Source organism: Chiloscyllium plagiosum, chromosome 21, assembly GCF_004010195.1.
Source record: "Chiloscyllium plagiosum isolate BGI_BamShark_2017 chromosome 21, ASM401019v2, whole genome shotgun sequence".
In the NCBI taxonomy this organism is placed as follows: Eukaryota; Metazoa; Chordata; class Chondrichthyes; order Orectolobiformes; family Hemiscylliidae; genus Chiloscyllium; species Chiloscyllium plagiosum.
This window is the reverse complement of record NC_057730.1, coordinates 34,130,558-34,157,082: the sequence shown is the minus strand read 5'-3', so window position 1 is coordinate 34,157,082 and position 26,525 is coordinate 34,130,558. Positions and strand designations below refer to the sequence as shown.

Genomic DNA, 26,525 nt, shown 5'->3' with positions numbered 1-26,525 from the left:
GCAATTAAGAGTTTGCAATTCTCAGAACTTCAATAAATGCACTTTGTAGTAGTTTAAAAAAAACAAAAAAAATGCACTATGGTACTTAAAGCTCAGCTCAAAGTATGTCAGTGCAATGTTTCTACAGGCTTATGTACACACTCAGCCTTAGTGTGTAGCCATGCTGTTCTGATTTAAATAAAATTGTCCCAGGCTGATATTGTTGTCTTTGTGAATGTTCCTGGGTCTATTTGTAAAATCTTCAGAACAGGCCAATACACTGGTTCACATCTGTTTCTTGGGGGGCACACAAGTGCCCTCAGTACAAAATGATGTTTGTGACACGTGTGGACACTTTTGGGGCAAATTGCAGAGATACTGCTTTGGGAAGATCATTAGCATAAGTACAACAATCAGTCACTGGTAATTCACAGCAGGCAGATTTGCCGTCAAGCAGAGTGTGATGCTGCCAGCTAATGCTCCTTGTACAGCTTCACATTCAGCAGTAGAATAGAAAATTCCCTATCCCCTGGCATCGTCCTCACAGCATTGAAGGGTAGCATTGACTATTTACAGATAGATACATTTTTTCTCCTGGCCCTTGCTGAGTCTGTAAAAATGATTGGTGCTTTCCCTTGATGTTTAAAGCTGCAAAAATGTCTAGCCAATGGCATGGTGAGAATTGCAGGAGCATGCACAGGGTTCAAGGCTCTGCACAAGTCAGTTGCTCCCAGGCATGAGGGCATTACTTGGCATTGCCCATGTTTACAGCATCCTTGAGAGAATGACAAAAGGTTATACAGAGCACGATCGGTTACCAAAAGACCGAGGAGGAGGAGAGAAGGAAAGAAGATTTTTACCAGAGAGAAGATGTTGAAAAAGGGCAGGACTTCACCTGGAGTGCATATTTCCCATGGGCTTTTGATTGTATGCACATTGCTCTGCAGACATTGTAGGTCAGTTCTGTTACATTACAGATTGATCAAGAAAGTGATCATCATTGCCTAACAATGACTAATATCAACTTTATACATTGAACTTTCTGGAGGTTTGGTATTAATCTTATCAGAGTTGACATTGATAGTAACTTGCCCCATCTAATCCTATGAATTGTTATCTAATCAGCATCTTACTTAGTTGGTAGTACAGAACTTGAATATTACTGAAAAGAGACATAGTGTTGAAACTGTTTTTCTTGCACTCATTAGGACAAAGACTGAATTGCTAAAATTCAAACCATCATAGACAAGTAGGAGGCTGGAAGAACACAGCAAGACAGGCCGCATCAGGAGTTGGAGAAGTTGATATTTCAGGTGTAACCCTTCTTCAGGACTGGGGGCGCTGCAGATAAAGGGGGTGACGGAGGCAGGGTGGTAAAGTGGGGAGTGGTGAAGACACGTAGAGGGTATGTCCTGGTTGATCAATGGGTGAAATGATTCCAGTAGGTGGCTGATGGAGTGGAAGGGAAGGAAAGGGGCTGGGAGGGAGTCAGGGGAAGAGAAGGGAGGTTATTTGAAATTGGAGAACTCAATATTACAGGAAGAAAGGCTGATTAGTTGGCAAGTTGATACTGATTGATTGTAGTGTTGCTATAGAAAAGGCATCAAGGACCTAGAGGCTTCCTGTGCTCCAGGTAATCCAAAGGAAAATGCAAGGTTTCACAATATCCCTCTGCCTGAAAAGAATGGGTCTCTGCATCGAAATGTGTGTTTCTTCTAGCAAGCATAAATTCTAAAAGGCCTAGTAGTATAATCGCTGGACTTGTTAATCCAGAGACTCAGGTAATGTTCTGGACCTAGGTTCAAATGCTGCCATAACAGATTATGCAATTTGAATTCAATAGATATTTGCAATTAAGAATCTAATTGATGACCATAGATTGTTGGGGGATAAACCCATCTGGTTTACCCATGTCTTTTAAGGAATGAAGCTGCCATCCTCACCTGTCCTTACATGTAACTCCAGACCCACACCAATGCAGTTCTCTCTTAACTGCCCTCTGGGCGATTAGGGATGGACAACAAATTCTGGCCGATGCGGAGATACCCTCATCCTGTGAGTGAATAAAAATAAATAAATGAGCCACATTATGAGTCCTACTGCTTGGTTGAAATCGCCTCACTTTCACATTAAGAATGCAACTTTCATTCTTGAACCATATGAAAGCTAAGGAAATGAAAACTTTCGGGCGTTAACATGCTAAAGGCCCAAATTCACTGGTGAAGCATTTCCCACAGTGGACATTTATTGGATAGGTGTAGATGTTTCATACAGTCTTTCACTGACCAACTTGAATGGATGAAAAACAGCTGACAATTCACCCATGTTTTGTCAGTTAGCTTTCTTTGCCAGCAATATCCTTTTAGCTGAGGATTTTGCCGATCCTGATTCCTGCAAAAGACAGTGAGATGTTCAATCGATCAATGGAGTTGCTGCATTGACATAGAAACTCCTCACTTTGGTGGTATGAGCAGAGGCTTGGAGGCAAGGTACGAGCACCTTATGGAATGGGATTGAAGGAGAACATTAAGCTGTGGGAGATAAGGAGAAGAGAGTCTAGATTAGAGTGGTGCTGGAAAAGCACAGCAGGTCAGGCAGCATCTGAGGCTCAGGAAAATTGATGTTTCGGGCAAAAGGCCTTCATCAGGAATGAAGCCTGATGAAGGGCTTTTGTTCGAAATGTCGATTTTTCTGCTCCTCGGATGCTACCTGACCTGCTGTGCTTTTCCAGCACCACTCTAATCTAGACTCTGGTTTCCAGCATCTGCAGCCCTCATTTTTGCCTAAGAGATAAGGAGAAAGCTGTTAAAGGGCTCCAAGGTTCAGATGATTGTGACATGATTGGATTCTCCCTGGCTGTGCTTAAACTAACATTACAGAAATAGATTTGATTTAAACTTTAACCCAAAGTGAATTTGTTCCTTTACTTAATAACACCTCAGATTGGAATTTGAACTTTTAGGACCATAGAAAGAGCAAATTTTTGTGTAAGTTTTGTTAGGAGAGCAGCTCGCATGATACGGGAAGATTACCTGCTTCTGTTTGTTCCGGTGATACCCCTCAAACACAGCTGCAGAGAAAGGTTAATTCAGCATTACTGTGTGAGGTCAATGTAAAGGCAAAGAATTATACTTGAAAGCCAGGTAAGAGATGTTAAACAGGAGCCACCCACTTGATCAACACTCTGTAAGATAAAACTGACAGATTACAGATATAACTTTAAAGCACTTTTTTATTTATATTAGCATAAAATTTTGATCATTCCGTTTGCTAATTATGAAATCCCATTTGATTCTCATCAAAGCCTGAGAAATGGAAATGAAGACTGAGATCACTTTGACGATGGAGAAGACAACAAATACCCCAGGCAGCACAGCTCAAGCTCCAGTAAAACCACACACACTGGATGTGGCTGACATTGTGATCCTGACTGTATATTTAGTGTTTGTCTTGGCTGTAGGACTTTGGGTAAGAACTCTATTCATTGGAAGCCATTTTTCCTGGTGAGGGGGATGGTAATGGTTGGGACTGTGTGAGCTCAGCTGCAGAGAAAAAAATGTCTGGATGATAATGTATTTGTGTTTGTAAGAAGGAAGTGTATGCACAACAGTATCCAGATGTGCTGTTAGTGGGACAAATTGAAAAGGCTATTGAAAAATTGTAAAATCAAACAGATCTTTGGCTTTGTCAATGGAGAAATGGCTTGTAAAACTGGGTTCAGTAATGCTATTGGTGTTGGTTTACAGAGACCAGAACATCTAAAATGACAATTGGAATCCTTCTGTCCATTTACAGTGCGGTTCATGTGGCACTTTCTGACTGGAAGGGCATTAGTCTGGGTGCATCATGTTTCCACTGATATATTCACAGGATGCTCATTGTGATGTCAAACACCGTTCAATAAATAACCGTTCACGGTTGGTCATTTGTACCCAGTTGGTGCTCTGACCCACCTTTCTTACTCTCAGCTAAATGGGTATTCTGTCTCTCAGCCCCATGGCTTTTCCAGTCCTACCAACCGTCATCACTAAGAGCTTCTGAATGTGTTGAAATGCCCTTTTTCTAGCCAGTCGTCTGCATTTCAACAAAGCTCTTCTGAAACTGATCCAATAGCTTGTGTACCAACTCCCCTTTAAGAGAGACAGGCTGCTTTTTAGAGAGTGTAGATTAATTGTCATGTGCTTATGATACATCCATTGTATCATACCGAACATTCAATCGGTCGGCAGAGCATTTCATGCTGAACTGCGTGTTACAGTCAGGCTGTTGAGCAGGCTGCATGCAGTTTGTATGCTGTTTGCTCCAATGGAACCAAGTGTGGGCTAATGTTACATTGTCACCCCTGTATCTCATAATCTCAATATATTCCTTAATGAAAATAAGAAAGCTTAATTTTAGAAAATCCCAGCTGGAATATTGTATTCAAATTTGGGCAACACATAACTTCGGAAGGATGTCAAGGCATAAAGAGGATGTGGAATGAGCAGGGGACTTCAGGTATGTAGTGTCCAAAGTTGGTCAGCTGGGGAAGGTTTTTGCACCTGGATTTACTCCAGCAATTTGAACACAGCCAACATGGATTGTGGCATGTTAACCTCCAAAAGTATTCTTCTTGACCTCAGCCTTATTTTGTAGGCTGCAGGGATTGTTCTAACCTATGTGAGACCCATATTGTTACCCATCTATAAGAACTACACACACTCCTTTAAGGACAAATATGATGTGTTACCAGCTTTGGTGACTACCTATAATTCTGTGTGTAAACTAGTGGAGAAATTAGAGATGCAGAAATTAGAATCACTTTCCCTACAGAAGGTTAAGGGAGGATTTGAGTGAAGGTATTTAAATCATCAATGCTTTTAATAAAGTAAATAAGGAAGTCAATGTTGGTATGAGAAAGAAAAATAGGCGCAGTGCTTTCCATGTGGAATGCACTATATGAAAGGGTAGTGGAATCAGATTCTAAAGCAACTATTGAAATATATCATCAGATAATGGGTTTTGGGGAAAGAGCAGGTGGGTGAGTAAAAGCTACATACCAGCACAGGCCTGCTGTTGACATAGGAAGAGCTTTTGTGTGGAAATGGCATTGTGTCTCAGCTCTTTATCGGGGATGGGACATAACAAAGAATCCAGGTGGACCACAGTAGCTACCTGTAGAGCTTTGAGAGCCAGTGTTAATCAATGAGAAAGGTGTAGATCACTGTATTGATTTCACCCTTATAGTTTGCTCGGTACACGTTATCTTCGATTAAGAATGATGCATTGTTTTTGTCAGTCTATGTACAGGACAAAGAGGAACACTGTGAAAGGCTATTTTCTAGCTGGAAGGAATATGGTATGGTGGCCGGTGAGTATTTTGGCTCATGATCTCATTTGTTGACTGTGGCCTTTGACTCTGCCTAGTCTGAGACTTTCTTTACTCTCTTCCATTAGATTGGAGCATCACTGTTTGCCAGTAATGTGGGAAGTGGTCATTTCATCGGATTAGCTGGAACAGGAGCAGCCTCTGGGATCGCTGTCAGTGCATATGAATTCAATGTGAGCCCTATGACAAATTTGCTAGGTTTTATTAGCACAGACAATTACCTATTTAGAAAGATTCTGTCTTGCCTTCCCTCTCCAGCCCAACTCTTTAAGATGAGGAACACTGCTATAGAATAATGCAAAACTACCAATGTGTAAGAGAGCAATTGTGTACCATTTAGATAAAGGATTCAAAGTACATAGGGTCCCCTATTAATAAACTTACAAAAGCTTATACCATGGTCACACATGGTTATAATTGACAGATAACGTTTTCCTGTACTAATGAACGGCAGCTTTCCATTGTCCTGTATTGTGTTCCAACTTGCATGCAATTCCACTTAGGAATGGGCTCCAGAATGGAACACATTTGCAACCCCAGGATCTGCCTGTAATTCTGTATGTAAACCGTTCCTATCCTCACTCCTGAACTGTCACCTTCCAAGTAGTCAAATGTTGTGTGACAAACGGTCTCAAATATTTTAAAAGCTTATAAAATAATGCTAGAATAAAGAACTAGCAATGCATAATGGGCCAAATGGCCTTCTTTCGCGGTTGTACCATTCTATGATTCCTTGAAAATTAGAAGAAGAAATCATTTACTTTATGTTAATCTTTTACATTTTCATTACATATATACTTTGAACAAAGAATTGGATTGATGGATCACGAAGAATAATAAAATATGAATATTATACCAATCACCAAAACGAATATACTAATTAGTCATGAGATTGGCCCAACTTCAGAACTGAGCTGACAAATCCAGACAGTGAAATAGTCAATCAGATGTAGATAGATAAACAATCTTAATCTGTTCATCTAATATAAGGTCATTGTTAACTAAGTTATCGTAAGAATCACAAGTAAATAAACAAAGTATTTAATCATCTGCAATTATAATATTGGTGGTGATGTAAGTGTTAGCTTGCCTTAAAGATAGTGACCAGTTGGTGTGAAATTGAAGTTTTGGGTACATGCCTGGTTTGCAGCCTTTGAAGTCTGCTTGCTAATTGCACTAAATTGAAATGTCAGTCATCACGTTGTTCAAGGCACTGAGACTTCCTGAGCTGGAAATGGAGACCGAAATCCATTGCATTTCACTTTACATGAATCATTCCTAAAGAGGGTGTAATAATATCCCACCCTAAGATTTACAACACCTAATACAGGTTACCACTTGTGTGTCATGGAGAAAATCTGTTCTTTAAGGTACAGTCTTTTGGACTAAGACATCTGTCTATCTATTCAGGCAGATATAAAAAATCTATAACATTAAGAGCAGGTGAGCTGTCCTCATGTCTAGTTTATACTTGAACCAATCAGGCACTTAAAGTGTATGAATTGTCTCTTTAATCTTAAATTTGTGGATTTATCTGAGCAGTTTTGGTCTCATTCATAACAGAGATAAACACACTTCAAAATAATTCATTGACTATGAAGTGCTTTGGGAGATATTGAGCATGCAAAATATGTTAAAGAAATTACAGCTTTGTCTTTAGCTGATTCTATGATGAATAAATTGATGCAAAATTTAAGAATACAGCTGTTAATTACAATCTGTAATCTCTGACCATTTATATTATATAAATAATGTATCTGATTGAGTCAGGTGTTATATAAAATATTCAAACTATTTTCCAATGCGTTTATCCTCATCGCCTACTTTAGTTAGACATTTGGCCAGTCCCTTTTTATGAATACAACTACATTTTGACATCAACTCAAATCTATGCAGGAGTGAAACTTCTCCTTTTCTGTCCTACAGGTCTGGCACTTATGCATCTACCTTAGCCTTAAGTGATTTTAGATTTTTTGAAATATGGTCATTATATTGACGTGTGCCTAATTTATGTACTCAACTAACTCCATCATATTCATTGTTACGATTTTCTAAATCTCAGTGTTTCACTTTGTACTCTGAGATAAATACCATTCTTTCATTGGATGTGTAATGCTTTGCATTGTTTCAGTCTGTCCACAGCTTTGTATTATTTTTCTCAAAGGCTTCATCTGAGGATTGATAGTGTGATCAGGGATGGGTCTCTGGGTTGTCAATTATCATCATGGATGTTTCCTACAGTCAAGAGGAGGGTGGAGACTAACAGGATGAAAGTTACTGTTGTCTGGAAGGGTATGGTCACAATACCCAGTGGTAGAATTTTCTTGTTCCAGTTCCTGATTGTAATTTCTCGACTTCTCTTTTTCTAGGGAATGATTATTGTGATCCTGCTGGCTTGGTGTTTTCTCCCCATTTACATTGCAGCTGAGGTAAAGTTAAAAACAAGCTGATCTCTTCATTCATGGGAAGCTTTCCTTTTCTTCACCATTTGTTTGATCCTTGCTGAGCCTGCCACTAGCAAGCCATTTCATCTGTTGCTTATGTTATCTCCTATAACATAACACATGGAAATGGATATCATGATATTGAAGAAACCAACAGTCCTTTATAGCAATTAACGATAATGTATAAACATTACATTCCTCAGGCATGTGTTACAATGCTAGTCCTTTTTCTTCTAAAAGCTGTTCCTTGGCTCTGATTTCTTTCAGAGGGGTAATAAACCAGGCCGGGCTCCGATCAGTCTGGTTTGGTACAGAGATGAAAAGGATTTTGAGAGGCCTTTTGTTTATACGTAAGCAGATGAGATTTCAGGTCCAAAGTGGCCATGTTTTAGAAATGACTTGTAGAATGAAAGGGAAGTGGTCAGCACTCTAACTGAGCAGTTTAGTTCAGTCCAGAAATAGTTGGGAGTTTAACAGTGAGCTATGTGGAAACTCTCTCTCCTTCTAACTTCAACCTAACTTCAACATGAGCATGATCCTTTTTTGGTACTGTGTTTTTAAGGGGGGTTTGCTGATTGGGACTGTTGTGTATATTCGGAACAGCATACTTAAATCTAGTTTGGATAGTCTGAGTTCTGTAGGGGTTCTTTATTCTATTCTTTGTGTTTCATTGTGTAATTTTGTGAATAAATGTTTGTCTGTTTTAAAATCCAGTAGTCAACCTAGCTTCCTTACTCTGGGTAATTTTCACTGAACATTTACCAAAACAAATTGCAAAGTTATGGTCTGGGCTGCTCGCTTAAGAATGTTTTGAGTGGTCTGGCCTAGTCCATAACATATGGGCTAATATTAAGGTATCAGGTTACAGCAGAGCAGCATACTTAGAGAAATTCAAGGTAAGATGGAGTCTGTGATGGTTCGTAGAATCCCTACAATGTGGAATAGTCTATTTGGCCCATTGAATCCATACCGACCCTTCAAAGAGCAGCCCACCCAGTTCTACCTCCCTGCCCTATTCCTGTAATTCTGCATTTCCCATGGCTAATCCAACTAGCCTGTACATCCCTGGACACTATGGGCAATTTAGCATGGCCAATCCACCTAACTTGCATATCTTTGGTCTGTGGGGTGAAACCAGAGCACCCGGAGGAAACCCACGCAGACACGGGGAGAGTGTGCAAACTCTACACAGACAGTTGCCTGAGGGCGGAATTGAAGACCGGTCCCTCGAGCTTTAAGGCATGACCACTAATCATTACAACCTCAGGCCAGGTACAGTGATAATATCATGAGCATGTCCCTTGAAGGTATACTGCCATACTGATTGTGAGATATAATACATCACCACCCTCATTTCCCAACGATTAAAGCATCCTCCAAACTGATTTACATGATTATACATTGGCATGTGCTGTCAATTTGATAATTAACTGAAACAGACTTTACAAGAATGCCGCTTTAAAATTCAATCTAATGCTTTGGAAGTTGGACAATTTGTGATCACATATCCTGTGTGGTGAGGTACACCTTCTTCTCTGCTGCACTTGTTTGATAGCTTGGTGTCTTGCTGCTGATTGCTGTCACTCAACATCACTGCACAATCATCATTATCAGAGTGTTCTTCCTCACAATCTTTGTGCATGACTGTTGTACCATGCATTTTTCTGAGCTGGCTTCTGCTCCTTTGCAACATTACCATCAAGATTGGTAATGACTTTGTATGATCTGGGCTGGTTACACATTCTGGAAGCATTGAGTTTCTGTTTCTAATCCATGCTGTCTGCTCAGTGTGCAATTTTGATAATTGTCTAAATGCTCACTCCTCATGTATTTCTTTCAATCTCTTTCATCTTTGAAGAAGAATGTCCTGCATCTCGGAATGGTTACACATTTGATTGCTGGGCAAGGTTGAATCATAAACATTATAAATAAGTCTCATTGTGTCTGATTCCCATGTGATTTTAACATTAGAATAGAGTTGAAGGTATTCTGTCCCTGCAGGTCACCACCATGCCCGAATATTTACGAAAACGGTTTGGAGGCCAAAGAATTCGGCTCTTTATTGCAATTCTCTACTTATTCATCTACATATTCACAAAGATATCGGTGAGTATGCAATTTTGAAGAGACCAACTTGAAGGTTCTGGAACAATGCTTCCAAAGCATGAAAAATCTGTATTTCTGAATCTGGAAAATGATTAGCAAACACAAACAGAGTGAATGCACATGTAGGAAGAAATATTCCTCCTTGAGTTCCTCACAGATTAATGGAAAGGAGCAAAGAAAAATCTGTAAATGGGTGAGGCATAAAACTGAGCAGTGTCAATTGTAAGTGTAGTCAGGTGTATTGGATTACAGATACTTCACTTTGGAAAAATAAAGCATTATAGCGTGTCCCTTGTATACAAGAATTAAATGCAGTGTCATGGTCATCATGTCATTGTAGATTAATGTAACTAGAAGCTCAGGATAATACTTTGGGGACATGGAGGAACAACCTGACACCGACCTAGGCACCAGAAATGACAATTGTACACCCAGTCCTATCAAACTGCAAAGTCCTCTTCAATATCATCTAGGGCTGTGCCAAAGTTGGGACAGTTTCCCCACAAACTAGTCAAGAACAGCCTGCAAATATCTACATGGGTATGATTCTGTGAGTATGATTATCTCTCAGGCACCAGCGTGACCAACCCCGAATAAGACAGGTTACAATTGAGCCATTAGAGTTAGCACCAGAGTGGAATACAGTCAAGAGGGAGTTACCATGGAGATTCACAATATTTATTCCATGTCCATGAACTCTCATGGTCCCAGGTCAAACAACATTCTGCTGGTTACCATCTGAAAATGACGGTAATCATCTAAAAATCGATTGGAGAAGCTACATCTCCACTTGCATATTAAACAGTGGATCCATCTTATGATAGACAGAGTTTCATGACACCACAACCCAACGGATCAGATCTAGGCTGGTAGTCTTGCCATATAATGGTGAGGGGGCCCAGCAAATCAGTGCATCTCTTCATCCGAAAATGCCAAGTGGATGATCCTGAGGCCTCCACCATCACAGTCTTCAGCCAATTTGACACATTCCACATGATCAAGTAAAAGTGAAAATCACTGCAAGGACTATAAGCTGCTCTCTCATTAGAGAGAGATTAATGGTGGTGAGTTCAACCATTCCTCTGGCACGGTCAATGAAGGGCATTCGTGGTGACAACAACTGACACAGGAATTGAACCCATGCTGTCAGTGTGCATCAGAGGCCAACCATCCTGCCAACTGAGCTAACCATCCCTCACAATATTCGAAGGTGACTGAAAACGCTGAATACTGCAAAGGCTATGGGCCCTGACAACATTTTGTTAACAGTATTGAAGACGTGTGCTCCAGAACTTGCCAAGCTTGTCCAGTACAGTTATAACACTGGCATCTATCCGACAACATAGAAAATTACTCAGGTTTGTCCTGTCCTCAAACAAAGCAGGTTAAATCGAACCCAGCCCCATCAGTCTGCTCTGGGTCATTTTTAAAGTGAGAGAAGGTGTCACCTACGGTGCTAATAAACAGCATTTATAGAATAGCCTGGTAGGTGATGCTCAGTTTGCATTCTGTCGGGGCCACTCAGCTTCTGACCTCAATGCAACCTTTGTGTTAGCATGCCAAAACAGCTGAACTCTAGAGATGAGGTGAGGTGGGACTGACTGTCCTTGACATCAAGGCAGTATGTGACCAAGTAAAACATCAGGGATCAAAATTAGAATCAGTAGGAATTAGGGGAATGGTATCTGCTGGTTGGAGTCCCAGCTAGCACAAAGGAAGTTGGTTGTGGTTGTTGGAGGTCAATCATTTTAATCCCTGAATGCCACTAAAAGAGTTCCTCCGGGTAGTGTCCTAGGCCTAACCAGCTTCAGCTGCTTCTTCAATGACCTTCCCTCCATCATAAAGCCAGAAGTGGGGATATTTGCTGATTGCCCAATTTTCAACTCCATTCACAACTTCTCAGACACTGAGGTGTCATTGTCCTTGTTCATTAAGACCTGTAATACACTCAGACTTGGGCAGATACATGGTGTGCAATATTCACACAATATAATAGGTCAGAAGCTAGGAATTCTGTGGAAGATAACTCACCTGCTGACTCTTCATGTCCTGGCTATCATTAAAAGCCATAAACCAGTCCTGTAATAGAATGCTCTCCACTTAACCAAATGAGTACACGTCCAGCAACAATCAAGAAGCTTAACACCATCAAGAATAAATCAACCCACTTGTCTAGCACTGTACTGACCACTTTTAACATTCACTCTGTCTATTTGCCATGAGGCAAAATGTATCATTTACAATTTGCACTGCTCAAACTCTCCAAGGCTGCTTCAACGGTGTCTTCAATCCTATGTCCTCCAAAAGATAAGGGCAGCAGACATGTGGGAGCTCTATTGCCTTTGAAGTACTCTCTCAGCCTTACACAATCCAATTGAGAATCTCCCCTTCATGGTTCATATTAATATTTTAGAGGTAATTTGTAATTCTCAGGACATTAAAGTTGCAAAGGGAGGGGTATTAAATGTTGGGCTTGAGAGAAAATCTGAAAGATGGCAGTTCAAAAGACGACCCATTTTGTTTAATAAAATCAGAACAACAGGGAGTTGGAGCTATAAAATATTAGCTGGGCTTATTTAGTTAAGGACTGAAACCTTTTGTCTGGAATTCTTACAAAATGTGAATTCCAATGAGATGTTTGTTTTTGGTTAATTAGGTTAAAAACATTTAGTTTTTGTGGGTAAATGAGTTGTAAAAGCCATTTACACAAGAAAACAAAATGTTTTTAAAACATTGCTTAAAATAGATGGTAAAACCCATTTACTTCACAGATCAAAACTGAACTTATAAATGAGTGATAATTGACTTAAAGATTGATTTGTGGACAAGAGCTTTGGGAGGTTCTCTGATTTCAATCTATTGAAATATCTGCTGAGAAAGTTTGTTACAGTTTGGACTTTGTGTGATTTGCAACTCACTGGCTGATCGATAGACCTACCCTCTAAGAAGAGTTAAAATCACTCGGTCTGCAGTGTACAAGTGAGACTTAATCACAGCTTGAATTTTGTGAAGGAACAAAAGCTAAAGGATTGTTCAGTTTGAAACTTGTGGAAGAATCTACAGTGGTTCTCCACTGAGTCTTGTCCCAAAGAAAGCAGGTTAGCTTGGAAGTACTGAACGTAACCAGTACTGAACGTAACTGAACACGGGACTGAGGCATCAAGAGGTGGTAAATGGAAGACTTTCTTGTGAGAATGCCTGGAGCTGAGGAGAATTAAAGCTAGTTTCTTGTGGCATTCTTATCGGTGCTCCTTACAGAACTATAGGATTAATTCTTACAGGGAATAAGGAATAAACCTAAATGCAGAGTGTATATAATTATAAATCATATTGTTAAATGAATAGTTATTGTTTTGTTTTGAGTCCAGTTTGGAAAATAAAGTTTGTGTTCTTTAAAAAAGTAAAACCATGGCATGGTTCTAATGGTAAAATCAAATCATTCAAGTTTCTCTTGAAATTCTGACAATCCCTAACTGGACCGTAACAATCCTGACTTGGAATTATCTTGCTGCTATGTTACTGTCACTGAGTTAAAATCTTTGAACTGCCTTCCTAACAGCACTGTGGTTGTATCTAATAGTTCAAGAAGGCAGTTTACACCCACCTTCACAAGAATAATTAGGAATGGGCAATAAATACTGTGATGTCTATGTTCTGTGAAAGGATAAGTAAATAATTCCTCCTGTAAGAAATCAGATTTGGTGGTTTTGAGCTGAGCTGTGAGGTTCTGTGATGTTGTATTGCTGAGTAATGTATCTTGTGGTATGTATTGGGTGCAGGTTGATATCTATGCTGGAGCTGTCTTTATTCAGCAAGCTCTTCGCTGGGACCTGTACATTGCAGTGATTGGATTATTGGCGATCACTACTCTCTACACTGTTGGGGGTAGGTTCAACAAACTGTGAGCATTTTTCCCATGTAAAAGGTAAATGTATCCAACAACACTATCCCATCCTGGTGTTGTCTCCAAAATTCTCATCTTCCTCCTTCTTCTTCAAAGAGCCTATGTCAGCAAAGCCATCTTTGTAAGTTGGTTTTTGAAAAGAAAAATTAGTGTTGCTTTTAACCAATCAAGTACTTACTTTAGTTTATCTTATGTACTAGGTGGGCTAGCTGCTGTAATATACACCGACGCCCTACAGACTGTGATCATGCTGATTGGGGCTCTGGTTCTCATGGGATTTGGTAAGTGCACTTGAGCCATGTGCTCAATGTTAAACCTGCACTGATCAGAACCAAAATTGACTGTTCATTTATACTGCACTGGGTTTGTACAATGAAGGTTGATACCAGTAACATGTTGATCGGCCAATACCAATCACAAAGTAAGGCTGATATCCATCAAACCATCAGCACTAGTATTTCTGGAGTGAAGGACTATATAGGGGAATGATAGCAGCAACTGAAATGTATTCCAGGAATCACCAGATGCAGAGATTTTGCTTTTATCCAGAGGTGTCTCCAAACCAGGTGGCATCATTGGCTGTTGCCTCCTGACTCTGAGAGGATGCTACTGAGAAGGACAAGGGCATCAGATACATGGTTATGCCCACCTATGATTTCCCCTTCAAGGCATATACTATCCTAAATATGAACTATATCGCTGTTCATCTGCTGTTGCTGGGTCAAAGTCCTGGAATTCTTTCACTGGTGGCATTGTGGATCTATCTACAACCCGGGACAACAGTGGTTCAAGAAGAGAGCTCACTACCACCTTCTCCAGAACAACAGTGGTATGAGTAATAATTATTGACCTAGACTCACTCTCATATCATATCCAGGAACAAATAAAACCAATTAAACCAGTGTAACCCAGTACAGTGAGTTCTTAATGCTTATCAATGGGTAGATCTTGCTCGGATCATTTTACATCCTCCGAGGAGGCGAATGGTAACTTCCAGGAACATCTCTTGAAGTTCTCTCCCATCATTGAGCTCAGAATAACCCATATAATATAAAGGTGCCAATTAGCTAAAGGAGAGAAGAAAGCCTTTAACAAGAGATAAAAAGAAATAGTAGGTAAATTTTATCCAAAAGAATAATCTTCATTTAATGGTTTTCTATAAAGATTGCATCTTAATAATTGCAAATAAACATTGGTTTTGTAGAAAGGGGATTAGCTACTTTTTTTTAGTGCAGGTTTGATTGATGGGGGTTAGTTAACTTGATGAATGTATAGTTTTGCTGGATCAATAAAACCAGTCTCTGCTCTGCAGCTTTCGTTAAGGTTGATGGTTATTCAGGTCTTCAGGAACTATACTTCCATGCCATCCCCAGTGTCCGTGACCTCAATACAACCTGTGGCCTCCCAAGGAATGATGCCTTCCACATATTTCGGGACCCTGTGACCTCTGACTTTCCTTGGCCAGGTGTATTGATCGGAATGACTATCCCTTCGATCTGGTATTGGTGCACAGATCAGGTATCATCACTTTGTTAATATTAGTGTGTCCTACCTCAGTCTTCTCTTCTGAGTTTTTCAATATAAAGCTTGGAATGACTCATCCAACCAATTACATTAACACTTCAGCATTTCCACACTGGCACTCGCATATCTGATTGGCTCAGCTGAAAGTAAAGACTAGAATTTACTGCTTTCCTTAATCTTCCCGAAGTATAAAGTATCTGTGGAAAGAAATCAGCATGGGTTGGGCCCAGACTAATTTCTCAGTTGTTGTATCAGATTCTCACACCATCTCTTTACAATAATGTACTTTGTAATTTCAAGAGCTGCTCTGGTTTATAAAGTTTCTGTAAGTTTGTGGAAGGGAAGGATAGGAATCTCAAGACAATCTGTTGATGATTTGGATGATCATGTTATAGGACAGATAGGAAGAAGACCTGCATTTATATAAATGTTTGCACAGTGACTGGATGTCTTAAAGTGCTTTCTAATCATCAGGTTGGGCACAAGACTCCTTCAAACAGCAGTGGGCTAATGACCAGATGGACTGTTGTGACTTTGATTGGAGGGATAAATATTGGGCGGGAGATGAAGGTTAACTCCTGTGCTGTTTTTCAAGATAGTGTCGTGGGGTCTTTTATATCTACCAGTGGAGGTAGATGGGCCCTCGATTTAATGTCTCATTCCAAAGACAGCAATTCCAACAATGCAGCACACCCTCAGTACTGCACAAGTAATGAGTTTAATGTTTATACACTCATCTTGGAGCAGCCTTGACCTACAATTTTGTGACTCATCTTGAGATCAGTTGAAAGAGCAGGAGAATGCCTGAGAAACTTGCATAATCAAAAAGGCTCTCTCCTTCCCAGGCAGACCTGGAGACCAACTCTGAGTGGACAGCCTACCTTAGTATTTGTTTCCATCCCCCTCTGGTTGTGTCAGTGGCCAAGTAGACCTTTAAGTGGATATTGATTGGCCACTTGTGGGTGTCCATTAGCCTCCGGCTAGGAAGGCCACCCTTGCCCTTTCTCAGGACTTACTCAATCCTTGGAGAATGTCAGGAGGATGAAGGCATGACCCTCCACCCCTCCTCTACCCTCACCCAACCTCCTCCTGAGATGAGAATTAGTGTATTCCAAATGCTAACTACTAGCTGTGTAAAATCTTTCTCCTCTTGTCATCGTGAGCACTTTTAAATTAGGACTCCTTTGGTTCTCAATCTTTCAGAGCTCATAGGATCATGTCATTGCTCTGTGCTTTGACCCAAACACCCAGGAGTTCAATAAAGCCCTTTCAAATCCCCTCTCAACCTTCTAATTTCCAAAGACAACAGTCCCAGCTTCTCACAATCTGTCCACGTAACTCTCTCACTTTTAGAACCATACTCATAAATATTTTATGCATCCCCTCTGATGCATTCTAAATGCCACCTAAAGTATTGTGCCCTAAACTGAACGCAACATTCCAGTTCAAGCCAAACCAGTATCTTTTAACAGTTCACTCGAATGTCCCTGGTTTTATTCTCTGTGGTTCAAATGGCTACTACAATGGAGAGCCTCTCTGTCACAGTGAACGTGATGGGTGACTGGAAATCAGATGTCTAGCCCCAGAATATTGGAACATTGGAACAACTCACTGCATTAATATTCAGACTTTTTAAATTAGATTAGATTAGATTACTTACAGTGTGGAAACAGGCCCTTCGGCCCAACAAGTCCACACCGACCCGCCGAAGCGTAACCCACCCAGACCCATTCTCCTACATTTACCCCTACACCTAACACTACGGGCAATTTAGCATGGCCAATTCACCTAACCCCTGCACTTTTGTTCAATGCAATTCACCAGACAAGTTCGATGCCGGGAAACCTCAACAAGGAAGCGGGAACAAGTTCCTGGTAGTACCAGCTCACCACTGCCTCCAAACAACCTTCATGTTGCCTATGATCATAGTCATTGGCAGAGATGCATGCACCCTTTGTCTATGAGCATTCAGCAACCTCTTATGACCATCCTGGCACCTCTCCACTATACCAGCAGAGTGCTGTGGAAGGACAGACCTGTTTCAAAGGGTGTACCAGCAACCATCATTGAAATGCTGCCATAGGCAAGTTCACCTTCCTGAGCTTGAACATCCAAGGGTCCAAGAAGGGCAGACAGGTTGGAGATGGAGAGCCTGGCCACCCCTGTACTGAAACGGATATTAACTGACAAGGGGACTGTGTGTGTGGTTTCCCCACTGGTTAGGTACCTCCTGACTCTGTCCTATCACATGTGATGGGATGAGAATGCTCCCCATCCCCCTGTGGACCAGTGGCTAGGGCGATGGATGCAAGGAGTGGGCACCTCTCCATCAGCCCTTGAAGATGCAGAGCCTGGTTGTCCATGATGACTTGTTCAGGGAGACAGCCAGACAGTCACATGAATCACTGCATTGCTGCAGTTTGTGGCCAATGAGGGACATTGTGTCCCATATCTCATGGTGTTTGTGGACCAAATCCCTGATTATCAACACCACAGAGTCCTCTCCTGCCTGGCCATGAACGGGTGCCTGGTCTCTGCCAGTCCTCCAAGTGCCAGTGGCCTGAGGCATTCCTTCCTCAGCCAGCTGCAGAGCTGTCACAGTGAGGTGCTCACCAGCTTGTGCCCTCACACTTTCAATGGCTAAGGTGCCCACCGAGGTGCCAGTATCTTGGGATGAAAGAAGGCAGCCTTGCTGATAGTTCCTCTGAGGATGAGAGTATTCCTGAGGGGAAACAGCCTTTCTACATGAGATCAGGGAGAGTCTAGCTGTACTTGCAAGATACAAGCGAGAGAAGGTATAGAAGTGGTATGCAATGAATGAGAGTGGCAATGGGAGATCGGCAGTGGCATGCAGGGTAGTACTTGGTCTGTTGGTGGAACATGGATGTTTCTGCATACCCACAGTAATGGTCCCATGAGGGAAAAGATTCTCTTTTCATAGGGGCTGAGGACTGAGGACCCAGTTGCCTGGCAACCACCACCAACCCCTCCCCACCAAAATGTGCTGCTTTGTGCTGTATTCTTCTGTGATGATAAGAAACATGAGGGACTGAGTCTCCTAACAGTGGGTGGCACAGCTGTTAATATTGGTACTTATGGGGAAATGATGGTGTTCAGAGGCCCTGAGGAGGCCAGGCAGAGGGCACGCTGTGGAGGGAGGAGGTTTTTGGCAAGGGGTGTGGAGGGTTGGTGTGAGGGAGTGGGGGAAGAAATTGCAGACAGGAGTGAGACTGGTAGAGCATGAGCCTTTGTGACAGGTGGGTACAGAAGGTGAGTTAGAATGGATGTGATGTGGCAAAGAGAAGCATGGCACTTACCCTGGCAGAGCGGAGATGTTTATTAACCTTGAGGCACTGCTGGCTGTTCCTCTGCACCTTGGAGACAGTGTTGCCCTGGGTAACAACCTCAGAACAGGCTGCCAGGGTGTTTTGGCACAGCTTCCTCAATGGAGAAAAGATTAGATTACCTATAGCATGGAAACAGGCCCTTCAGCCTAACAAGTCCACACTGACCCTCCAGTGAGTAACTCACCCAGACCCATTCCCCTACCCTATATTTGCTTCTGACTAATGCACCTAACACTATGGGCAATTTAGCATGGCCAATTCACCTGACCTGCACATCTTTGGATTGTGGGAGGAAACTGGAGCACCCAGAGGAAACCCGCACAGACACGGGGAGAATGTGCAAACTCCACAGAGACACTCACCCAAGGAGGGAATTGAACCTGGGTCACTGGTTATGTGAGGCAGCAATGCTAACCATTGAGCCACCATGCCACCCAAAAGTGCCTCTATCTGAAACATCCCACCCACCAAGAACTCCAGGTCCCTGGCTGTGCCTTCACTGCCCTCTATGATTTGTTCTGAGTTTGCCCATCAGTGAGCAGGGGAGCTTTGGAATACCAGTACTCACCCAGGAGCACAGTGGCCATTTAAAGATGGTGGAAACACAACCTTTTGGTAGATATCAGCTGAATGGGGCGTGGCTCGGGAAATAGTCCATGATATGGAATTGGACATGAGAGATGCTACAGGTATTGAATGCAGTGAGTGTTGTTAGATATGGACGTCACGGTAAAAAACCCTCCAAAAACTCAACACAACTCAGACTCAGCCAAAACAAATTGAGATCCAGCTCTGTATTTCTCTTGAAGTAAATCAAGAGTCCAGTGCTGGTGCAGTGGCAGGATGAAGAAAGTTATGTCTTTTTAAAATTCTTTTTATTCTTAAACTGTTAAAATGGTGCCAGATTGTGGCAACAGTTGAAGCTTTTCACTGCGTTTGACTGTAATATTCACTGTAAAATGCATGTAACAATAAATCATTGAAGTTTAATTCCCCTCACAGTTCACAATAGTTACAAGTTTTATGTCATCCTCAAATTTTAAAATTGTGCACTGCATGTCCAATTCCTGGTCACAAATACAGATCTCAAGAAGTTGTGGTGCTAATACTGGTCCCTAAGGAATCCCACTGGCCACATTATTCCAGTCTGAAAAGCAACAATATACTCCAACTCTCTGCTCCCAGCTTTTATGTTCATGGTACTATTGTCTCTTTTATTCTATGGGCTTTACCTTTGCTGATTGCACTTTATTAAACTGATGACCAGCACCCTATTGTCAAAGCTTGCTGACTCCACCTATAATTTCAGAAGAAAAAGATCAGTATCGTCCTGTCACGTTTTTCTTTCTCCTGAGTGGTGTTCCTGCGCTGGAGCTTGTCTGGGTAAAATCCTGAGATATATTAATGGAATGCCAATAGTTTCATATTAGGAAGTGGTGCCAAGTGGCAATTATTGAATTGCTTAGAACTGAAATAGCCTTAAAGTCATAGAGAAACCGATGTCTGAAGAAGTGACCCCAGTTTTCTGATGAAATCGACACATCAGAAATGTCAGGTCCTCTCTTCTCGGATACCAACTGTCACTTCGGCCTGAGCTTAGATTTCCAGAACTTGCAATATTTTACTCAATGATTCTGTTTCTCGTGTCAACTTTAGGTAATTGTCCAGAGGTCACTCTCTGCAAAGAATCTGCTCCATGCCAAAGGTGGCTCCTTGTTGGCCGTCTACTTGAAAACTTTGCCTGTTTTCATCATGGTTCTTCCAGGCATGATAAGCCGAGTACTCTTTACAGGTATGTGGAAAGAAATAGCTGCAGCTTCTTGACACCATGTAATTTAACAGCATTAACATCTTCCTTTAACCTCAAAATGCTTACCTCCATTATGATTCATCTTCTAGATGAAGTGGCTTGTGCTGATGCCGACACCTGTCAGAGAATTTGTGGGAACAAAGTTGGTTGTTCGGACATTGCCTACCCGAAGCTGGTAATGGAGTTGCTGCCAGGAGGTAAAAGAACTCCAGTTATCTAGAATTCCCCACACGGATCCTGATCCACGCTGGTGTTTATGTTTATCAATAGCCTCTTCCCTGATTTGCTTCATTCCAGCCCATCAGCATTCTAGATCCCTCATATACTCAGTTATTCCTTCTTAAATACATCAATCCATTCATTTCAACCACTGCAAGAATGAGAGATTTCCACATTCTCGCCACTATTTGAGTTAAGAAAGAATCTGGAAAGTTGTACAAAGGAGCCAGTGGCACATTGCCATTGAGATGTTTGTCTTGATTCCATCATTTATTCTCACTTGTATTTTTTAACGAAATAGACTGCAATGAAAAGTGTTTGAGCCGCCATACCACGGTGCCCATAGTAATAGCAGAAGGCATCGAGAAGAAAAAAAAGACAAAGTCCATCTTAGTTCAATTCATGGCTCCTGGGTTCAGAAATAGACAGGACTGCTGCAAAACCACCACACTGGGCTGCTGGAATATCGGAATGAGACTCTGGCAGCAGCATTGAGGATATGGAAGGATAAGCATGGGGACTCGGTACTGGCTGCTACATTGTCAGAGGCAACATTGGTGAGGTGGATGAGGGATGTTTCGGACAGCTGCTGCAGTGGCATTGGCGGTTCCTTGTGGCCATTGCGTGGTCTGCTTGTCTGTTTCGGACTCTTCGGTGGCATGGCCTGGATTCCACCGAAAGGGTCAGTGGCATGGATGGCCCACTTTGGCGATGAGATTAGTCCGTGGGGCAGCCTCTATGGAATCGTGCGGCCCAGGATTCCAGTGGCCTGACATGGTTGGCCTGTTTCAGCAGCCGCTTCCCATCAGACCCTGCATAGATCATTTACGGAGGTCGCTGGATCCCAACAAGGTCTTTCAGTAAAACCATCACGAGCAGACAGTATTAATGGGAAGCATCCTTCCTCCTATTAAATTGTTCAAGGGACTTTTCTCTTCTGAGTTTCCTTTTTCACTCATATTTTTCACTCATAAAGCTCTAATTCCCACTGAAGTGCAAGTGTCTCAACTGGTTTATGGGAGTTTTTTGTTTTTTATTCTTTCATGGATATTTTTGCATCAGTGCCATGGTCAGCATTTGTTGCTTATCCTAATTGCCCTCAAAGAGAGTGGCCTTTGGTGTTCTTAGACTCAAATATCATTACTCTGTAACTAAGTCACTATTGTGATGCACTTTATACTTCAATGCTTAGTTTGACACCACCTCTTTTATTGCAGGACTGCGAGGCCTTATGATGTCAGTAATGATTGCAGCCTTGATGTCCTCCCTCACTTCAATTTTCAACAGTGCGAGTACATTGTTTACAATAGACATCTGGCACCACATCCGACCTCAGAGCACTGAGTGGGAGCTCATGATCGTTGGCAGGTAGGAAACGATTAAGTTAGCTGAAGAGAAGAATGTTTTTCTGAAAGTATAATTACTGTCTGTCCATAAGCAACACAGGATCTCTTACACTTTTCTGAGTAGAGGTTTTAATACACCCTCCTATGTGTTCTTCCTCTATTTAAATTGTGTTGAAATCAAACCTCATCATGTTATTACCTCCTTTAGTTGTTTCCCAGATTCTCAAAAGAAAGAAATCTCTTACTTTACTGAGTCCTTCCTACCTCCTACACTCTGGTCTTCACTGCTGTGGTGCAGTTAGTCCCAGTATCTTCAACCACTCCTTAAACCTATAGTTTATTTTGTCCAATAGTGTCAGCATACAGCATGGGGAAGGTTTGTATTTATATCATATCTGTAAATATTTACATATAATTAATGATTAATTTACCCTGTTATTATGCAACCAAATATGACAGAAATTTGGGCTGGAAGATAAGAGAGTGCTTTGATCATTGTGACTTTTGTTAGAGCTTCAAATAATAGTTCAGAATGTGAGATCATAAACAATTTCACTGTCAGCTCATCATTTCAAGCTTGAAAACTCCACACTGAAACTTGATTGATTTGTACAGAGTCTAACCGGGATATTGAGCAGAGCAACACTGTTACCAAAGCTTCCTTCTCCAAAGTAGATTACACAATAGGAACCTTACGAATGAAGATCCAATTTATTTAAAACTAAATTATGCTTTCATTTATAAATACTCTTGCTGTACAATAAAATGATTTCATATGGAGAATCTCTCTGATTTTCAACGCAAGCAATTGTTCATATTCAACCTCCAAACTGAGTATTTTGGGAGATTTAAGTGTAGCTTCTCCACTCCCTGCATGTTGATTGAGCTACATCTCTTTGGGTCAAGGAGGGACAGGGTTTTTGATTTGATTTGATTGATTTATTGGCATGTATACATAAGTACAGTGAAAAGCTTTGTTTTCGAGCAGTCCAGGCACATCATAGTAAGCAAAGACTTATAGATCATAGGGTGAAAAAAACACTTAGACAGGGCTGGAGCAGGGGTCAGGATACCTTCCAGGTGACTTCAGCTACTTGGGGCCAGGCCACCTGCACATTGAAGTTGGGATTTGGCTGACCTCTGGGATTACAGCAGTGTTGAAATCCAACCACCCCTGCTGCTTGCTAATCCTTATTTGGTGAAATCTAAAAATGTTTGTAAACCATCTCGTACCCTCCTACTACCACCATCATTTATTGCTCGCATCCTGGCTGCAATCATATTTTCCCTTTCCATTCCATTAATTGTCCCAGTTGTCTAGCATTTTAACAAGCAGGAGTCAAATAGAAACCATTCTTCCCTCATTTAACCGTTGCACAGCTAGATACAGGAGGAGTTATTGAATACCCAAAGCTTACCCCACCTCTCCTACTGCAGGACTGCGAGCTTTAGGTGAACTGTATAAGATGGCATAGCCAGATCAGTATCTGTGCAGCACCCTGGTATGGCCTACCAGTGATCCACTGGATACTGGGAAGCAGAGAGCTCTGGCTGCATTCCAACTAAATGCAATTGAAAAAGTGTTCTCACTTCAGGAATATTACAGTGGTGAATTTGGTTTTAAATCAAGCTCTTGGTCTTTGACGTGTGATAAATCCAACAGTCCACTCCATCCATGCATCTCTTCTACCCTGATGATCAAGTACAAGTAACAATCACATTCCAAAGTCTGACCTTAGGTAGATCATCTTGTTAGTATTAATTTTCTGTGTTTGAACACCTCACAAATTCACTTCACCATTAGATTCCAATGCTTTAAGACTCATAATTTAATCAAACTAAAAACTTTAGCTGAGTCCTTGTTTTTTTTGCAGGCTTAGAACTAACTGTTTGTTACTATACATTGTCTTATATTGACCAAGCCTTTGATGAATCTTTCTAATAGACCCCGAATATAGTTTATTCATCTCCTTCAGAGTGTTCTGTCAGATAAATTCCAGCTGATCAGTACATTAACCCCATCTACCCACGTTAGTTTTGTATTTCGGTAATATCCTTATCTAAATGAAAATCTATGAGTCTCACTATGTGCCATTTGTAGGTTTGTTCCCTCACTTTGGTGCTGCTAATTGATCACAGTACACAAGTACATGGAAATTAAGAATCTAGCCTTTATTTAAAACAATCCTGCAACGGAAAGATTTCTCAGTCATTGAAGTATGTCCCAAAGTGACATCACTCCCAGCCAGCAAATATATAAACTAAAATAAGCATCTTGCTCACTTACCCTGGAGGCAGTTACCTGCAAGGTTGTTGTAGCCCCAGTATGACTCCTCGAACATGACCCCAATCTTTTCTTCTCACTGTCACCTTCCTCAATGGAGGAGTCCTCTCACTCTGACATTTCTTTTTCTTGCAACATGTTCTTCATACGTTTGTGGAGGGCACAGCACACTGCAGTGATGCAGCACGCCCTGTCTGTGGTAAACTGCAGTGCGCCATCTGAGTGATCCATACATCTCATTTTCATGGTCAGCTTAACCATGGACCTTATGGAAACATGTGCTGCATTGTACATCTCCTGCGCATCAGTCTGAGGATTTCTGACAGGTCTCGAGGGAGTAGCCTTTACCTCTCAGCAGCCAGTCCCATAAGTGATGAAGGTACAGGCAACTGTGATTTTTCCAGTATATAGGAGTTGTGACACCTTACTGCTTCCCATTTAAACCTGGAACATTTAGCGAGTGTGGTTACAGATGCTGGCACATTTAGGGGGCGGAATCCTTTGTTATTGGTGATCCCGACAGATTATTTGCAAGGTCTTTGACCACAATGTGTGTACATTGGTAGCACCCTGCAAGTGTGGGACCTCTGCCATGGCTCACTGGTCTGGCTGTGATATGCCTTCACAGCCTGCACCACAGTCAGGGATGCTGCTCTGCATCTCACAGCACTGTTTCCTCCTCAGCTGCAAGATGGCCAGAGGAATGGCAGTGTTGATCTGTTCATCGTGCTGTTGTTTTAGAAGATCTGTGAAGACATTAATTTGATGCATACAGTCACCTTTCTCCTTGTGGTTTGTTCTTGGTAATATCGCGGCGCTGCCCGTCTCTCTAAACCAACATGCAGACCCTGGAAAGCTTCATACCATTGAGTCAGCTCCTGGGACCAAACTTTCGGAGATAGAATGTGTCTGGAGATAGAATGTGCATCAGCCTGAATACTTGTTGCCTCTCACGGAATCTGTCCATCTACAATAGTCAGCTTCCCTCAGGCAGGCTGCAGCAGAATCATTTTACCAAGTCAGCAATGTGCCAACAGAGCAGCTTATGGATTAAATCCATCTGCTTTCTTCCATAGCTTCATACATGAGCTAGCAATCAGGCCACTGTGTACATGGTTCTGTTACCTCATGAGATCTCACTGGAATGTGATACCCCTCAATGTGGAGAGATGTGGTTCTGTGGAGATTGAGCCCAGCAGATCCTGATTCGCCATCCATCAGACACATTAATGGGACGTTCCTTCAGTCAGTCAGAAGCTGGAACTCCATCTACCTCAATACACAACTCCTCCCACATGGATGTAGCTTTTCTGAAATAAAAAGAGAATTGTGCAGTTGTTGTAGAAGGTGGCGAGCTTTCCTTTTGTCCTGTGAACCAATATGTTTGACCCTTCAGCTGAGCAAACACGTTGTCCCTGATGGCTTACATTCCTCAATGCTTTACAATCCCTGTTCCCATATGCCCCTGCACCGTCCTCCAAGTCACGTTTGATTTCCCCAGTTGACATTGTGATGCCCCTCTTGACCCACAACCTTCCACGATTGAGACCACTGCATCATCACTTTCCTTGACCCCAGCTCTGAAATTACATACTCACTAATTAACCTACCAAGTCCCAACCGACCACACCCAATTCCCCACTATTACTGTGACCATAGCCCCTGAGAGCCAATGCTCCTGGACTCATCCCTATTACAGAGCAGGAAGGAAAACTCCCTGGAAAGCCATCTCCCTGTCCCTTTGGCTATCCTTTCCCACCTATGGCATCAAAAACCCTGGGACAGGACAGGACAGAGACTGTTGCAAAGTCCATCTTTTCACCTCTGGCCAGACAGAGCCCTCCGTCCCCTTTGCCTGTGTGTGCAGTAACAAAGCATTAAGCCAGAGGCAGTCCCTATCCCCTTAGCCACTTGGACTCCTTTTGGACACACCCTGCCTCCTCCAACAAGCCACTCAGGTTATAGCTTGGCCCATGGACACAACTTGCTTTCCTCCCCTTCATACTTTGACTATACTTGGAGAGCTTACACCACAACTCAGTACAAAGATTGTTCAATGCCATATTGTTCTAAAGGACACAGCAGTTCGTACTTACTCTGTATTGCAGGAAGTACTGAAGGTTGCCAGGTACACTCCTATCATAAGTAACCAGGTCTCTGAAGCAACAGCTTCCTAGATAGGGCATTCTAGAAT

At 41.9% G+C, this 26,525-nt stretch overlaps 1 protein-coding gene across 4 annotated transcripts in view; it reads left to right on the top strand.

Annotated features, from left to right (window-relative positions):
- Window positions 1–2,954: 2,954 nt before the first annotated feature.
- Window positions 2,955–26,525, top strand: part of LOC122560737 (sodium/myo-inositol cotransporter 2-like) — a 39,790-nt gene continuing 16,219 nt past the window's right edge. For all 4 annotated transcript variants that reach the window (XR_006314796.1, XR_006314795.1, XM_043711731.1 and 1 more), the window contains exons 1-12: window positions 2,955–3,122; window positions 3,284–3,447; window positions 5,258–5,329; window positions 5,416–5,520; window positions 7,717–7,776; window positions 9,793–9,897; window positions 13,677–13,782; window positions 14,002–14,082; window positions 15,114–15,319; window positions 20,329–20,464; window positions 20,572–20,679; window positions 21,919–22,069. Coding sequence is in view for 2 of the 4 variants with exons in the window: in XM_043711731.1 (XP_043567666.1) it covers window positions 3,292–3,447; window positions 5,258–5,329; window positions 5,416–5,520; window positions 7,717–7,776; window positions 9,793–9,897; window positions 13,677–13,782; window positions 14,002–14,082; window positions 15,114–15,319; window positions 20,329–20,464; window positions 20,572–20,679; window positions 21,919–22,069 (1,286 nt within the window). In the remaining 2 variants the exon portion in view is untranslated. The remainder of the gene's footprint in view (window positions 3,123–3,283; window positions 3,448–5,257; window positions 5,330–5,415; window positions 5,521–7,716; window positions 7,777–9,792; window positions 9,898–13,676; window positions 13,783–14,001; window positions 14,083–15,113; window positions 15,320–20,328; window positions 20,465–20,571; window positions 20,680–21,918; window positions 22,070–26,525) is intronic.